Raw genomic sequence first — 18,861 nt, 5'->3', positions numbered from 1 at the left:
TTGTTCAATTCAAGTGAAGTCAACAAGCAGTTATGAAGTGCCTACTGCTATGTGCCAGGCAGTGTGCTAAGTGCCAGGGATACAAAGAAAAGCAAAAAAGAATATACAGTCTAAAGATGAAGACAACTTACTAACAACATTGTACAAATGATATTAAAGAGAATAAATCAGAAGTAATCTCAGAAGAAAGATGCTTAGATTAATGAGTTGGAAAGGTTTCTTGTGAAAGGTAGGAATTTAGCTCAGATCTCTAGGAAGAGTGGGGGGAGGGGGGAAGAGAAGGTAGAGATGAGGAAGGAAAGAGAGGGCTGGGAACAGGGGAAAAAAAACATCAAAAAATGCCCATAGTTAGGAGATATGTCATTCATGTAGAACTCAGGACAGTGTTTTTTCCACCCAGCTCCCTAAATGAGGAGAACTACAAGAAGAGGAATGGTAGTCATCTACTACCCCTCCAATTCCTGACACTTAATTTAGTTCCCTGAAGTTATTTTGAGTTAGAGCTTTTATTTCTACCATTCATCTACCCATCCTTTCCTTTTTGCAAATGATGATGAGACCAAGATATCATTAAACAGTAATCAAGGTTTACAAGGGTTAATTAGATGGTAAAACAATTTGGGGAGGCAGATGGAAACAAGGATCATAGGAGCCAAAACTAGTATGAGGCAGTTAGATCTCTGCCTCAGGATGTCAAAAATCTGGAGGATGCTAACAGCACCTACACTCCTTTGGCAATTTAGAAAAATCTCAGCTTAGTACCTAGTCAGCAAAGTTGTAAATAATTAAAATGAGAAATTACAAAATACCACCTACTTCTACCCTCTGGTTGCTATGCATCAAGTCAATGGGTGTGACTCTTGTGATCTTGTTGTGTCCTGGGTCTCCATCCATCCACATGGGCTGATCCCAGGCCACCTCTAAATACCAAACAAATCTGCATTTGTCTTAAATAGTCGATTTGAGGATACTTTTCATGCTGCTCATCCCTGAACCATTTTGTGAAACTTGAGGATTGTTAAGTTTAAGGCTCTGAAGAGTTCTAAATGAAATTTAATTCAGCCTTTAGTTCAAAGTCAAATACAAATATACACCAAAAGATTCAAAGACAGGGGCCTCCTTTTTCCTCCATTTTTCAGAACCATTTGACTTAAAACTTGAAGAGAACTTTCTCTTCCTTTTACAAATGAGAAAACTGAGGTCAAATTTTTCTGACTCCAGGCCCAGTGCTCTGGCATATCACCACCTCAATATCCTAAGGCAGCCATGTTCATGTCATTTATTTCTGGACCCATCCTTTGCTCTCCTGACTTCTTTCTCCACCATCTATCTCCCTACTTGGGTATTTCCCCCCACTTTTCAACTTTATTTTGTAGATTATCCTCCCTCATCAGAATGTAAGCTCCTTACAGGCAAAGACTATCTATCTTTTTGCTTCTATTTGTATGCCCAGGGCTTAACACAGAGCTTGAAACACAATAAACATTTAATAAATGCTTGTTGACTTTCTGGACTTAACAACCCTTCTATGGGTTAATGTTATTCTTCTCTCAGCTTCTGAAAATAAAACTGGCAGAGACAGGGACTGTCTATCTTCCCCACCCACCCCCACCCCATCACAGTTTAAGTATCTTCTTTCAAACCCCTATGGAGCAACCTTGACAACAAATAGGGGCACTGCTAGCAAGGAATAAAGAGGCTCAAGAGAAAATGTCTCAAGTGGTTTTGTTTTTTTCAAAGAGATGCTCCTAGGGGGCACAGAAAGGACTTGCAAATCTCAGAACACTCATCTCTTCTCCATTAAGGGGTCCCACTAGGCATAGACTTCTGACCTTGAAGAAAAAGCACAATATAAATAATAGAATTGAAAGTGCAAGGTCTTTCGAAGCTATTTAAGTAGGCAGAATTTAAGTAGGCAGAACCTAAGCCCAAGAATTCCTGTGGAGAAAGAGTCTGATATGGAACTCCACAAGACTGGGCAGGGGCTTTGACCCATTGTCTTCAGGGAGAGAGAAAGCAAGTACCTCCCATAGAGTTCCATGAACAAGCTTTTGAAAAGCCTCCTAAATATCTCCTGGGCACCTTAATTGGACTTGACATATTTCCACAGGCATAAAAACAATCAAAGATTCTGATGTCACCATATTGTTTCTATTCCTTAGTCAAAATACATTGTAAGACAATTTTTTAAAAAAAGTTTCACTGTAGCATTCTTACTATTACCCCTCTCAGCCTAGTTTACAGAGATGGAAAAAGAGATACAAAATCATTTAAAAAAAAAAAAAGGACAAAAACAAGGGAAGGAAGTAAAGAAAAGGAAAGAGAAGAGACAGGAAGAGAGGAAGAGACATGGAGAAAGAGAAATAAAGAGGAAGGAGGGAAGGAGAAAAGGAAAAGTGAAAAAGAGAAAGGAAGTATGTGGCAGAAAGGTGGAAGGGGGAGGAAGAAGAAAGGATGAAAAGAAAGGTAGAGAAGAGAGAAAGGGAGGGGGGAGAGAGAGAGAGAGAGAGAGAGAGAGAGCGCACTCTGTCCACTCTGTTCTCTCAGTCTGTCAGGGAGTAGGGAATGGGGAGGAAAAGAATTGTCTTGAATAAGTTCCCCTCAGAGGCCCAGCGGAAACCAACACTCCCAGAGATCAAAGTCACAGGCACAGAACAGAGAGCAGCAACCCGGCTGACGTTTGTCCAGCCGATCTTTCCCGACAGCAGCTATTCACCAGCCCATACCCACCCTGTCACTGTTTATGTCAAACCACTGCTACCACCTTCATTGCTAAACATTCTTGAGGGGAAGGGGGGTAGGGTTGGGAGGGGATTCATTATCTATTAATGAGCTCTTCACAGTCCCTGACCCCTGCAGCAAACACTACTCCATTCATAAAAGCCCTCAGGAGTTGGCCAAGGGGGACACAAAGCAGCCATTTCACAGCCAGGGCACCATCTTGTCCTGGTTTGCCCCATTCACAACAGAGAAGTGTAAAACAATTGTGAATGGCAGGCAGACCCTGAGAGACAAACAGACAGAAAGGGGAAAGAAGAAAGAAAAAATGGAAAAAGAAAAAGTATTTGGGAAAGACCTTGACCACAAAGGGGAATAAAACTCTATAAGAAGAGTAGGGTAGTTGTGATCCACCTGCAGGATGTTTGGACACCAGCTACTCAGTTAGGGCTATCATCTGGTCTTGATCTTCAAACAACCTGTCAAGTGACCAAAATCTCACAGACAGTAAATGGAGAAACTAAGTCTAAGCTTTCAAGCAAGGCTTTTTCCAGCTCTCCCACCAAATGGAACAGAACCTGCTCTAACATTTTAGCTGCATGTCATGTTATTATGGAATGCATTATTTTTCCTGGAAGGCTTATTTGGTGTTTTGAAGAATTAATTTCATTCATGAAGAGCAACAATCTATTTTCATGATGAAACTGGAGAAAATTCCCACTGTCTTTTCCTTCATTTCCTGCCTGTTAATGTCAAATCCCTTTTGCTCATCTCCCTATGTGTGTACTAGAAGATGAAGAGCATCAGTAACTAATCAAATTGACTCAGAATTTACCTGACTCTGTGGATCCCAGCCTTTTTGATACAAAAAAAACCCAAAAAACAGATATTCCAGTTTTTGTGATTTCACCAGCTTTTACCAAATCTCTGTAGTTTACAAAAGTGAAAATATTTTCTCATTTTTCAAATCGACAGATTTTGTCTCCATTTTATATTTAGGATCAGGATGAAGAAAACCATCAAGGAAAGGACCAACAAACCACAGAGGTAGGGGCAGGTGCACAGAGGGCTTAGAATTATATTGGTCACAATCACAATCATAACTAGATGTGATGCTAATAGTGATAATCCTGAGAAATCAATATATTGCAACAGAGTTTCCATTTGGTTTGAATAAACTTTTTAAGACTTTTGTAGCTCTATGTGATAGAGCAGAAAATGTGAATTTGGTGGCCAAGTACCGCAGTTTAAATCTCAACTCTTCTACTCATTACCTGGGTGAGCTTAGATAAATGACTCCCTCTATCTGACCAGTTTTCTCATCTATAAAATAAAGGTGATTAGATGATCTCTAAGTCATTTCCAGCTCCATAGCCTATGATTTCATAAATGCAATCTAGAGCTATCTGAACCTCCAAAGAGGTCCTTCTCTTCCTTTGAGTCTTAAACTCATAGATTTAAAGGCTGTATTGCTCATCTGCCATCACATATTTAATTCTCTCTCCTTTCCAAGCACCATAGCATTATAGATTTAGAACTGTATAGGACTTTAAATGCCCTCTTATCTAAGGGATTCTTACTCTAGAATAAATGGATAAATTAACTTGAATGGAAGAAAAAAATCACATCTTTATTTCAATATAATTGGTTTCCTTTGTAATATGGTATATTTTATTTTACACATGTTAAAAAATATATATTCTGATGAATCCATAGGTTTTGCCTATATCAAAGGAGTACATCCTATGAAAAAAAGCTTTAGAACTTGTTCAGCCCAGTTCAACTACTCTATTTTCTCCTTTTATTTACAAAAATTTAAACCCAAAGATGTTATGATATCTTATTCATGTTCATATACCTAATAAGTGTTAGTGGTGGGACTTGAACCCTAAATTTCCTGACATTTAATCTAGTATTTTATTTAATTGGATTTTATCTAATCTATTAAATCTAAATCTAATAAATTAATTAATTTATCTAATCTATTAATCTTCTACTTTGACCCAATCCTTTCATTACCTCTACTGTGCTCAAAACCTATGGAAACAGTTTGCTCACAACTGCTTCTCCACAGATATTGAGACCCTGTGATAATAAGATAAGCATATCATAGGAAACAACCCTCAGGTTTAATCCAAAGTTTTAAAAAAATTAAGCAAATCCAAACTGTTCACCTTCAAATGAGATACAGATTTTTATTAAATTATCAAAAATCAGCTCACATTCCTTTTATCTTTGTTTAATGAGCTCTCTCTCTCTCTCTCTCTCCCCCCCCATCCCTTTTATTAAATTGTTTCTACATCAGTCAACTTCATATATCTTAAAGAGATTTTTGCTAGCTTCATAAATACCAAAGGGTACACATGTCCTGGTATCAAAACTACAGCTCCTGACACATATCCTGATGTGCAAAAGACACTTCATTTTTCTTTCAAAGTACAGTTTAGCAAGATGGCCCCTGGGAAAACATTCTCTGCTGCCCTGGCAGCAGGATTAGAGTTTATTAGGGCTTCCCAATCTCTGGGTGAAATATACTCCCAAGAGAAGACCACTGAGTAATGGGGCCTCAGGAAAACATGCTGACCCCAAGTCTTCCCCATTTAGAAGACATGTAAACTCAGCTTGAAAGGACTCTATAGGCTAAAAATAATCAATCTCTGACATAATACAAAATTACTTAATTTACAGGTCCTAGAAAGGTAATATAATAGATTGTCATCTATAATGCTATACTTCAAGCATAAATTTTATTTAATTTGCATGTTTAAAATTATTAGGAATTATTATTGTGCTTAGATTGACACAAAATACACATGTGTATATATGTACATATGTGCTATATTTGTATAATATCTTTATATCTACATGTATACATATATAATGATCTATACATATGCATTGTGCATTATATGTGTGTATGTCCTCTATAACACAGTATGTAGATACTTGTAGATGTAGATACTATGTAGTTGTGTGTAGATACTTGTTAATGTGTACAATAATATATATACATATCCATCAAGTATATTCCGTCATAATAAGTTATAAAGTAAATAGAGCCAGTATTCACTTTTCAGATAAGGAAACTCATGCTCTGAGAGGTGTAAAAAAATGCCAATTTTGCAGCCCTTCAGAATTTATGAATATATATACTATTGAATACACTCATAAGTAATCATATATGCATATGTTTGTATATATGTAAGCTTGTGTGTCTATGTGTGTGTGATGCCTTTGTATTGCAGTATGGCAAGTACCTGGACCCTATTTTAGCCCTTCAGCTTCACACAGAATATGCTTAAACTGTATTGGCAATAAGTGTTACATATATATATATATGGCAGATTTGTGTTACTGCAAATTGACCGTGGGAGCCTTGGATTATGTGAAGGCTAAAGAAAATCTTTCCTCTCTCTGAATTACAAAAACCTATTTGTTTATATGTTGTGTGTCTGTGTGTTTATCCACCATGTTCTTAGTTTCCCATAAAATGAAGAAATTGACCCAATCACAGAATCTTAGATTTGGAAGTTCTCAGAGATCATCCAGTTCATTGCATACAGACTGGGAATCAATTTACAACATCTCCAAAAAGTGGTCTTCTGGTCTTTACTTGAAGACTTCTAGTGGGAAAAACTTGCTTCTTTATACTTCCATATATAAATATATGTGCATATACATGTATGTTCATAAACATATATGTATATATACTATTATATATGTATGTATTATTATAAATACTTAAAGTATCCACTTTAAGTCCTCATGAATGACATAGACAAATAACTTGTTCATGACTGTTGATTTATGGCAATACTTTTGAGATATGAAATTATAGAATAAGGGACATGGATGGAAATTAAAAAGGAGCATTCCACTCTAGCAGCTTGATCATATTCCAGCCCAACTCCAGGTTACCAACAGAGCTGAGCCAATCTCAGTTGCTAGAAAGGGTACCGGATGTAATATGTGATTACAAATATTAATACAAAACAAAATTTCAAACCACAGGATTCTACATAGTCACTTATATAATAATAACTTAGATTTATATAGAACTTCATGGTTCAAAAAGTACACAATAAGGTATGAAGTGCCAATTATTACCAAACTCATTATTCAAATAAGAAGATTAATGCTCTGAGAATCACAATAACTTGTCCAAAGTCACACAGTTAATAAGTTTCAGAGCCAAGATCTGGTCCCAAATTTCTTGATTACAAGTCCAGTGTTCTTAACATAATACCATACTACCTCTTTGAATGGAATGATGCTGTCATTATCATAATAATTTGTCTACACATGTGTGTATATAGGAGCATATACATAGATGACTATATACAAATGTAGTGTGTATACATATGTGTATATGTGTGGCGAGAGAAAAAAGAGAGAGAAAGTGGAAGCAAGAGCGAACAAGAAAGAGAGTGAGAAAGAGAAAAAAAAAGATTCTGTTTTAGGGATGATATAGCTTAGGGTCTTAGAGACCATTTAGAGTAATAGACCAAGTCTAATTAGATTGTATTCTATTCCATTCATTCATTTTTCCAAAAAACCTTTCTGAAGGATCTACTAAATGCAAAGTATTTAAAAGAAAAATCTGAGAACCACCACATTGAAGCACAATAAATCATCTTCACATGTGCAAGATTGGGGAGGCACAGCTAGAGATCAATTTATGGGAAAAATTCTCTACAGGTTTTAATGGACAAGTTAAACATAGATTTAGGCAAAGTAATACACGGGCCAAGGAATTGAAAATGAATTTGGATTACTTGAGAGGAATAACATCTACTGATCAATTAACTAGCATTTATTAAGTATCAACTTAAACCTTTTTGTGTGCATTATAAATCGCCTAAGCAGCCTGGTGAAAACTATGAACTCCTCAGAATAATATCTTTAAATGAACATAGTACAGTTATTCTTTCCACATTACAACTTTCCCCATCACAGTTTCAATATGTCATGGGTTGGCATAAGAAATTAAATGGGAATCTGGGGGGAGTTTTGTAAAAACTACAAGCAATACTGAAAGGTCAATAGCTGACACAGATTCTATGACCAAATACACAACCAAATTTTACAATAAGATAGTATAAATACCCCATTAAAAAAAAAAGAAAAAAATCAGATATTTTTTGATATGAAGAGAAGGCAAAAATTTCTTACCCAGATTTCCAGATCACCAGAATGTTGTACCCCTAAACCTAGCAATGAGGAAAGAATAACTGTACATACAATTAAAAAAGAAATAAGTTCTACTGAAACACAATCTTATATATATTTTAAAGTTCATAGACTTCAGGTTAGAAATCCTCAATCAGTTACAAGTATTGCCCATAAAGACATACAATTAGAAGAACTCAAGGGCATTAGCCTCATTGCAACCTGCTCTGGTTAGACCATATCTGTAACACTACATTCATTATAGGCAGCATCTTTCAAGACGGACAAGCTGAAGCAGGTTTCCAGGAGATAGCAACCAGGAATAGTAAGGGGACTTGAGAAATATCAATTAAAGGAACTGGGGATGTTTAGCCTAGAAAAGATAAGTCTTAGGAAAAACATAACAGCTATGTTCAATTCTTTGAAGAACTATCATGATAAAGAGGGATTAAATTTGTTCTGTCTGCCCCTGAACCAGGAACAGGGTTTGGAAGTTCTGACAGTCAAATTTGAAGTCAATTCAAGGAAAAGAAGAAGTCTAGCTGCCCAAGGAGAAAATAAACTGCTTTGAGGCATGGCAAGATTTCCCTAACTAGAAGTCTTCAAGTAAAGGCCAGAAGATTATTTGTTGGGAATGTAATAAAGCAGATTCCCAGTCCAGTATACAATGGACTAAATGAACTCTGAAAATCTCGGACACAGATTCTGTGATTGTGTCAATTTCCTCATTTTACAGGAAGCTTGGTGCACATGAAGTCCAGGAATGGGATCAGAAAGACTCTGGATTCTAACCCTGAAATCTAATCTAATTAGATTCTAATTTAATACTAGCTGCATGGTCCTGGGCCACCTCCTAGCCTCAGTTTCCACATCTCTAAAGCTGAGAATAACAACAATGATATGTATAAAATACTTTATAAACGTCAAAGCACTATATAAAAATATTTTACAGGAGAGGAAGTCAAAAAATTAAATGGACATTGATCAAAATGTAAAACTTAAATTGTCTCTGGATCTATTAACTGAAATAATAAACCAAGACTGAAACTATTTCAAGAGACAAAGCAAAAAGCTTCACAAATTCTTAAAAAATGATAGGCAAATGGCCTGAGTATATTTTCCTTAATCAAATGTGTGTCACTTAAACAAACATTACTGTATTGGCACAAAATGGTCTCCTCACTTTTGGTCATCCTGCTTCATTTTGTGATATATGTGGACAGAGGGAGGGAAGAGGAGGGAAGACAAGGAAGGGAAGGAGGGAGAGGAAGGAAGGGAGGGAGGGAGGAAGGGAGAGAGGGAGGGAAGGAAGGAAAAAGACAGAAATGGAGGGAGGAAGGGAAGAAGGGAGGGAGAAAGGAAGGAAGGAAGAAATAGAGAGAGGGAGGAAGGGAAGGAGGAAGGGAGGGAGGATGAAAATATAAACAAGAAAAAAGATCCTAATCAAAGGAGGGAGGGGGAGGGAAGGAAGGAAGGGAAGAAGGGAAGAAGGGAAGAAGGAAGGAAGGAAGGAAGGAAGGAAGGAAGGAAGGAAGGAAGGAAGGGAAGAAGGGAGGAAGGGAAGAAGAAAAAGGAAGGAAGGAAGGAAGGAAGGAAGGAAGGAAGGAAGGAAGGAAGGAAGGAAGGAAGGAAGGAAATGAAAAAAAGGAGGGAGGGAGGGAGAAAAGAAGGAAAGGAGTGGGGAGGGAGGAAAGAACCTCTGTTCACAGAGGTTGTTGTCTGTCCTTCATTCTGAAAGAGGAACATAACATCAGGGAGGTGATATCATGACATGCAAGTGAATTAGTGGCCATATTTCAGGGTGGTGGTGGTTGTTGTTACTTCCTGAATTGCCAGTACAGGTTAGTCAAGTCTTCTTAGAGATCATGTAATCCAACCTCCTCAATTTGCAGAAACAGAAAAAAGAAGTATGAAAATATCAAATGATTTCCATGAAGTCATAGTGGTGTTAAATAGCAAAATCAAGATTTGGATCAAAGTAACAACAATAATAACAAACATTTATAGAATGTTTTACTATGTACTAGACATTGTGATCTAAGTGCTTTATAATTATCTCATTCCATCCTCACAACCCTAGGAAATAGATACTATTATTTTTTCCATTTTACACATGAGAAAACTGAGGCAAATGGAGGTTAAGTGGACTTTCTCAGGACCAAACAGCTAGTAGGTTGTGAAACCCAAGTGGTATCTACCTAGTTATAAAATTTCTTGAAGACAGGAAGGATTATTTTTTTGTCTTTATAATTCCCCATGCTTAGCATAATGCCTTGTACTCATTTGTTGAACATTCATTGTGTGAATCCAGGCCCTCTGGCTTTAAATTCTGTGTTATTTTTTATAGACTCTCTATTTACCACTACCCAGCCAAGCCTCTTTTGGATTGTTGTGAAGGAGAGGAAGGACAATTTTGCCAAGGAATTTGAAGACTCCCACTAATAGTCATGGTCAACTTCAAACTCATTGGTGCAATCAGTTCTCTCTGAAAGATGGCTTGGCAATTGGAAGTTTGCCTCCTGAGTGTGACAAGATTAAACAGAGCATGTACAAAGCTGCCTTTCTGATTTCAGTTAAGTGCCAAGCCCCAGCTCCTCTCGAGAGGAGAAAGGTGCTTCTTAACATGTGCATGGCTAAGCTGAAGCTAGAGGAGGTCATCAGCAGGAATCAAGAAGGGCACCTGTGTACATGTCCCATTCAACCATATTCCACTAGAAGGAAAACAAACTCTAAAGGCTCAAACCATACAGTAGAGAAAACTATCTGCCCTGGTGAATTCAAGTTTATTACCACCCTATCTCTACCCAGAGGAGTCTCCCAATTTGGTGTTATCCCCCTTCCCCAACAATTCAAAGGAGACTAGACTGGCTAGCAGTAAACAAACATAGCTTGCAGAGTAGTTTATTAAAATGTTATTTTTCAGCTCCATCAGCCTTCTCTCAGTAGTATTTTTTTCAAGGTCTCAGCTCTTCCTTTGACTTCACAGAAGAAAATTAAACTGTTTCTTTCACTCCTGGCTGGATACAGAAAAGCCTCATTAATTCAGATTCTGCTAATTTAGAATTTGTGACAATTCTGACAGGGGTGGACTGAAGTTTACTTTTAGTTACAGGAGGGGGAAGAGTTTTCTAATCAAATAAATTTTATAAACAAAACTGCAAGGAGATATTTACCTACCAAAAAGGATCAAATTTTCTAGCATTTTATAAGTTCCTTCTTAAAATATAAAAAAATTGATTTGCTAATTATAAATCATTTCTTCCTATAGATCCCCAAAGAATTCTGTCTGCCACTATTAGCAGTTAGGTTGAGCCACTGAAAAATTAATAAAAACATTTTCTTGCAAATGTCACATAATTCAGACTTGGAACTAATTCAGATGGTATTAGTGTCAAATAGATCATACAAAGATCCTCACCCAGCCCAAGATCAGCCCAATCACCCAGTTCTCTGTGCTTGACGTCCCACTTGAATCTATCCACCGTCATCACTTTTATTTCAAACTTTACATTTTCTTGAAATAAATATTGAGGAGATGGCAATCACGCAGATGAAACAGCACTAATAAGGAGCCCCCCCCATTCTAGGCCTAGCTCTTCCCATACAGCAATTGCATTACCCTGGACAAGTAAAGGAGAATCTGCTAGTTTATTTGTGCTCTATCTACCTCACAATAACTTCTTTGGTTTTTTCCTCTACCAGTTAAAATCGGCAAATGTATTGTAGTTTTTAATCTTGAGAGAATTGCCTGCAGCACAAAGAGATTGAATAACATGCCCAAGATCACAGACATTTTTGGTCATAGACAAACCTTGAATCCACTTTCTGCCTCAAGTCTTTCTCCCCTCCCATCTTTCTCCATTCATCTGTCAGTGGGATATTTCCAGAGCATAGGCCAGACTATGTCACCACCTTCATTCCATATGACCTTCAGCATCAGATATAAACTCCTCTGGCATTTAAAATTCTTTATAACTTGGCCCCTTCCTACCTTTCCAGTCTTCTAATACTTGACTTCCTTTCAAGTCTGAACTCTATGATAAGCTCCTCCTCTTTGCACTGTCTGCATCTCATGCCTGGAATAGTCTTCACCTGCACATCTTGGTCCCTCTGGTTTCTTTCAAAAATCAGATCAACTCTAATCTTCTGCTGGAGGTCTTTCCTAGTGCCCTTCCTTCTCAGACTAGAATCTTATTTAGTTTACTTACTCTAAATCCCAGTTTCTTAATCTGTAGGTCACCACCCCATTCCCATATGGGGTCTTACAAGTGAATATGGGGGTCACAAAATTATTTTATTTATATACCGATTTTGTACACCTATATACCCAAGGTCATGTAAAAATTTCTGGGACAAAAAGGATTAAGGATGAGAACCACTGAACTACCTTCATGGAACTATTCCTATCACTACCATTGTTGCTCTGTGGCTGTTGGGAAAACATGTTCTTCCCTCTTCTTCAGATATTTGGGCCTTTTTATATTCAAGAAGGCTCTCCTTTTTGAGAGAGAGAGCCCCCTTTTTGTCCCCCCCTGATTCCAAAACATGTGATAATTCCTTGCCTAAGCAAATGAGTTAAAAAAAAAAACAAAAAAAAAACCTCCAGAGCCCCAAAGCTCCTGTGAATCCAAACCATTCTTGCCCTCTATAGAAGAGGTTGTTAGATGGTATCTAATTATTTATACATTGTCTTCCTTAATAGAATATATGCTCCTTGAAGGCAGGAATTGTTTTTATAATTCTTTGTTATCTCTAGTACTTAGGACAGATAACTAGCACATAAGCATTTGATAGTCTATGATTGACCTTTATGGGTTATTATGGCCACAAATATTTATCCCCTGTAGTCAAACAGTTAAAACTAATCTTTAGGAAAAAAATAAAGTGATCACCAGGTCTGGACTTAAAATCATCCCAGTTTCTAAGACGTGCCAGACCTTACATATAGCTCCCCTCCCCCAGAACCCAAAGTCATGTCCAGACCAAAATGAGGCACAAGGGCAGGACAATAGTGATAAAATCTATACAGAAACCTCTCCAGGTTGGACCTGAAAAGGATGACCACACATGGAAAAATGAAGATAATAACATCATCTACTTCCCACAGTTATTATAAGAATCAAATGAGATAATAACTGTAAAGTGTTTAGCACAGTGCCTGGCACATAGTAATGTTAAATAAAGGTTAGTTGTTGTGTTGTTAAATTAAGTGGCTAGTTCTTTATTTTCTATCCAGAGCTTTTCTCTACTCATCAATGGGAAATATGTTCACACTGAACATTCATTAAACATTAATGTTTATACTGAGTAGTTTTTAATAAGTTTATTATAAAAATTGATCATAGATAAAATCTTGACTATTCTGCTACCCTCCAAAAAAACTTGGAATATGCAAAACATAGCTAACTTGTTACAAATATTCTAATATTTTATATAGCACTCATGTCTTTATATGGATAAAATACTATTTTCTAAACTCTAACCAATGACTCGATTATTTTGAATAGATTTTATTTTTTAAAATAAATTGAATAGTCCCTTAGAATTGATTGTAATAAAATAAAATTTTGCCATTAGAGAATAAATTAATGTTTAAACTCACAGACTGAGCTCCTAAATTCCTGAGCTGTCTACCTCTCTGGCCAGCCCCAAATTCATAGAGTCATGCAGCGTTATAACTGGAATAGACCTCAGTGATCATTTTAGTCAATCTTCCTCATTTTGAAGATGAGGAAAATTGAGGCAAGTGGAGACATAAACATTGACTTACAGGACCAGAGCTACTGTTCTTCAAATGGATTCCCCCTGAAGCAATGTTTTTTGTGTTCTCTCAGGTAATCTGGTCAGGCCCATGGGCTCCTCAGAATAATGTCTTGAAATTTTATGTAAATATATATATATATATATATATATGAAAACCAATTATATTGATATACAATTACCAAAATATTTTTTTTTTAAAACAGGTTCACAGATGACTGAAGGCTGAGTCTCCATCCTAAGGTAAAAGTACAGAGACTGTTCGATCACATATTTTCTTTCCCCAAAGACATCTTTGCTTTGCATTACTATAGGACTACACAAGTCTGGAGAAGATATGCTCCCTGCAGAGAATAAAAAGTACATTGTTGGGGGGAGGGGGAAGTTGTCTGCAGATAGCAGAATGGAGGGGGCAAAGAGTGGTCAAAGACAATTATCCTCATTAAGAATGGGCCACTGCAAACCTGAATCCCTGTTATATTACTGAAAGTAACTCAAGTTCTTATATGTTGCTTCATTTTTTTTACTAAAAGGGGAGCACAGAGCTTTTTAATACAGTACAAAATTTAGAAGTGAGAAGGGACTGATTGCCCCCATTCACCTTGATATACACTGAGGATTGTGCCTACACCCTGCAGAGCAATAACCTCTCTTGCAGTAACCCAATTCAAGCTATAATTCCCCCAACCTGCAAGCCACAGCTGTGCGAACCATTATCTATGTATCTGTCTGTATGTGGGTCAGAATCCAAGCCTGCCTTCAAAACTTACTACTGAAGCACCCCCCCTGCCTCTGTGTCAGCCTTTCATCACATGTCCTTCTACTGTTAGGGGGAGCAACCGATCCCCTACTAAGACACATCTGTTCTTAGTTCCTATTACAACAGAAGAAAAAAAATGACACCTTCAGCTATATTAACCAATTGAGGCTGTCTGGTTTGGTTTGCCCCTGTTGCTACCCTGCAAGCAACCCACTGGGTTAAAGACTAGTGACATCTGTTAAAAAGTAAAACAGAGAAGAAGAAGCCACCAAAAGTCATGAATACACTTCACAGCATTGAGCAACTCCCCAGTACCACTCACGATGTGGAACAATCTGCCATCATTGTAAACTCAGTTTTCCAGTTATTGATCTTGAGTACTTAAGAATGTGTACATGTGTATATACATTCCTTACATATATTCTGGAAAAGGAATTGAACTGAAGAGCAAAATAATTGAATCAAGATTTCTGTCATGCTGCTTTCAGGTTTCAGACTACTGTAATGTTATAGAGTATTTGCTCCCCTTTCCTGACTGTTTTACTAACTCCCAAGGAGTTATTTCTTCTCTCAGTTCCATTAGTATCAATTAGAGCTGCCTGTCTTATAAAAAGGGGGAAAAAACTTTAGTTAAGATGGCCCACTCTTCTTTGAGACATGGGACTCTACTTGCTCCAAGGCAGTAGCATCAATTATTATTTTTTTTAATGAACAAGGGAGTTTGAAAATCAATGCTAATATCACAAAGGAATGGATGAGATGTAGAACTGTTTGGAGATAAAGGACTGGCCTTGGAGTTAGAAAGTTCTGTCTCTGATATGGAATAATTAGGTGACAATAGGCAAGTTACTGGAAGTGATCCAAGCTAGTTTGCTAATCTGTTTTGATGGATGGTATATCCATGCTGGAAGTTGCCCCACATTACTGAAATCACAAGACTGAATGATTAATAAATTACTTAAGGGCTATGAATAGGAGGTTGTTATTATTATTGTCAGCAACAGTATTAAGCCACTCCTAAGATGAACTAAGTAATAAATAAGCCTCTGCAGGGTGTAGGCACAATCCTCAGTGTATATCAAGGTGAATGAGGGCTATTATAACAGTAAGGGATTCCTTCTCCCTGTGTTCCTGAAAATAATGACTTTTCTTTAGCAGTACTACATTAAAGGGATAAAAAGCAGAAATCAAAATATTCTTTCACTTTCACTTTTTCAGAAAAATGAACTCTTTCCCCAAAAATCTCTAAAAAGATTTTATCATTTTCTAAAGATTTCCCAAGTATATTACTACTTAGCATCCTTTTGTTCCAGTGGCTGCCCCAAGATTGATGTTATCAACATTGAGACTTTTCCCTATCCCATCAAAGTCTTTTTTTAAGCCCTCTTTTGCAATAGTAATAATGAACAGTACTATTCATACATTGGGAATTTCAATTTTTTCCTGAAGTAAAAGAATATGAAACATCCAGGATAGTTAATAATATATTATTGCATACAGCTAACAACATCTCTTCTCATACTAAACGGTCACCCCAACCTCTGGGTACTTTTCACTTAACAGCTCAAAGCCTTATCTTTTAAAAGGAAAGGAATCCTCCCTATTCATGTGTTAATAATTCAATCAAATGAAAAAAGGAAGTTTTTTCCGTCGCAATTTGCATCTTTGCCCTAACTAGAAATTGTTAATTGAAGACTGTCACCAGCGTGTTCCAAGGTGGATGAATCACTTCTAAAGGTGTTTTCCTAAGACATTATCGCATATTTATAGCCTATAATTGCATATACACAAAAACACACAGTGCAAAAGGAAAGGGGGTGATTGTGTTGCAAGGTGCATGGTTGAGAACTCAGATTGTAACTCTGATTTGATAAGCCTGGTCTTAAAGCCACTGCTTCGGAGTCAATACTTGTAACAGTGCCCTAGGTACAATTATCATTTACCTTCCTCTCTTTTGCGTTTGTTGGTTTCAGCGCTAGGAGATGTAATTCCCAGAATTCCACTAATGGAGTAGGAGGAGCCAGCAGAATCGGTACTTGCAGTAGACACTTGGGTCACAGAACCTGTGGAGACTGAAATAAAGTCAAATTGTCACGAAAATAATGATTTGAGAGCGATTCATACAATTTAGAGCTACATAAAACCTGAGAGATCACTTTACTCTAACCCTCTGTCATGGTCACTAGGAATTAATCATCCTGTTTCCCTTATTCTAGCCCTTGGGGGGGGAGGGGTATATATATATATAAACTGAGCGGTTGCTAATGTCTGACAAGCTAAAGATCTTTGCCCCAGATGCCATGCAGGGGAAAAGGGTATTTTGAATAGCCTAAGAGGAAGGAGTTATTGCCAAGGGCTGATTGGTAAGATATGTAGGTGAGATTCTCATCTACTTCTAATCACCACAATCAGTACATATTCCTATCTCCCCTTCCCTCAAATCTTTCCTAATTCATCCCAGACCGACTTGAACAGGAATGGGACTAATTGAGGAAGACACTTGCATTCTGCCGCATGCTCTTCCTTTTGTAACATCGATATTTCTTCTGTCCTGCAAGAAGTTCTCCATACTCCCTGTAAACCTGATTTCACCTGGATATAAACAGCAGGGGAAAGGGATTGGGAATGGAGTGCCCCAAAGTAGGCTTTATCCTGCTCCCCACTAAAGATTGCCCTGATTCTAACAGGCAAAACTACAAATGCGAACTAAAGGGGGAGGAGGAGGGAAGGGAGGAACAGAAATCTCTTTAAGTTTGCAAAATCTGACATCACAGTTTTACTGAGATTTTGCGCATAAATTGTGTGTCCTTTTTAAAGTTCACGTCTATTTATTTTAAAAGAACCAGAGCAAAGGTAACAGTGTGTCGAGTGGATTTTTTTTTTATACAGTATTTAGAGATGAAGTGAACCTGTGGTATGGTGTGGAGGAAATTGAGAAGATATTGAAATCAGGGGACTTAATTTATTAAGTTATTAAGAGCCTGGCTCTGTCATTTACTAGTTGTGTGACCTTGAGCAAGTCAGTTAACTTCTCTACATTCCAGTTTCCTCATCCATAAAATGAGAGAGTTGGTCGCAATGGCCACCTCTGGATCTATATTCTTTTGACCAATGAACCTGAGTAGGAATAAGAAGGTGTTCAGAGGTTGTGATCTGAACCACAAGAGGGAATGTCTGATACTGATAAGATCCTGGATTCACATCTTCAAAATCAATAGGTTTGGACTTTTTTTCATCGAGATAAGTTATAACTTGTTTCCACTTCAAAAAAAGAGCATTAGACTGAGCATCAAGAGAACTGAGTTCTAATCTCAACTCTGCCACTAACTCTGACTTTAGTCAAGTTATCTCATCTTTCTGGATCTCCATTTCTTGATTTTTAAAAATAAAGGATAGGCAGTGGATAAAGCATTGACTCTGGGACCCTGGAGTAAGGAGGACCTGAGCTCAAATCCAGCCTCTGATACTAGCTGTGTGAGGCTGGAAAATTGTCTCAACAAAACAATAAATAAATAAAAGATAGGGACAAGATGAATGCTAACATACCTTCCAATTCTATTATTCACATTCTATACCTAATTCTAAGATACACTCCGACAGAACTTCCATTGTCCTAAGAATCACAGTATTCATTGGCTATACAATCTAACAATTTACAATCCTGCCTTTGCTACAGGTGATCCTGACAGTCCATGAACACTGTTATTATTTTAAAGGATAAATTTGCCCCTAAGCCAGTCAAATTACATTAACAACCATGAGAATGAAAGGACAAAAAGGCCAGTTTGCTTGCCTCTTCAGTCATTTCTCTGATTGTTCAGTTCTTCCTGGAACTTTCATTTTAAGTGTCAAAGTCATCCATATTCATTCTTTCATTCCTTTCCAATTCTGCTTCAGACTCTCCCAACTTCTTTCCCCACTATGACCCTTTGAGTAACTTCTTGGTCCACTCTCTCCAACTTTCTTTTCAGATTGTATTTCTATATTGTTTTTCTTCTATTAGAATGTAAGCTCCTCAAGGATAGGGTCTGTCTTTTGAGCTTAATGCAGTACTTGGTACCAAATAAGTATTTACAATAATAATTACATTATATTCTAATGATGATCATGATTATAATATATTATATTATTATATACAAATATATTGATAGTTAATACATTATATAAATTGATATTATAATCTCTCAATAATATCAATAATCATCAATGTCATTATTATATAAATAATAATAAACATTTGTTGACCTGTCCCTCATAGGGACAGTTTTAAAATATCTTGCTTGGAACGAAAAGGTGAAATAAAGTCTTTGATAGTGTCAGACACTAGAGGGAGGCAATGTTGTACTGTGGAAAGAGCACAGGTTCTGGAGTTAAGGAACAGGGGTTCAAGTTCTACTTTTTAAATTGACTACCTGAGTAACCAGAAGCAAAGTCACTTAGTCTCCCTGGGCTTC

At 37.1% G+C, this 18,861-nt stretch overlaps 1 protein-coding gene across 2 annotated transcripts in view; it reads right to left on the bottom strand.

The window, feature by feature from the left end:
* PAX5 (paired box 5) overlaps positions 1-18,861 on the bottom strand; it is a 328,377-nt gene that overhangs the window by 272,640 nt on the left and 36,876 nt on the right. For both annotated transcript variants that reach the window (XM_031937170.1, XM_031937166.1), the window contains exon 5: positions 16,351-16,479. In XM_031937170.1, coding sequence (XP_031793030.1) covers positions 16,351-16,479 — 129 coding nt within the window. The remainder of the gene's footprint in view (positions 1-16,350; positions 16,480-18,861) is intronic.

Source organism: Sarcophilus harrisii, chromosome 1, assembly GCF_902635505.1.
Source record: "Sarcophilus harrisii chromosome 1, mSarHar1.11, whole genome shotgun sequence".
NCBI classification, from domain to species: domain Eukaryota; kingdom Metazoa; phylum Chordata; class Mammalia; order Dasyuromorphia; family Dasyuridae; genus Sarcophilus; species Sarcophilus harrisii.
Note: the sequence above shows the minus strand (reverse complement) of the source record. Positions and strands in the feature narration are given on the sequence as shown.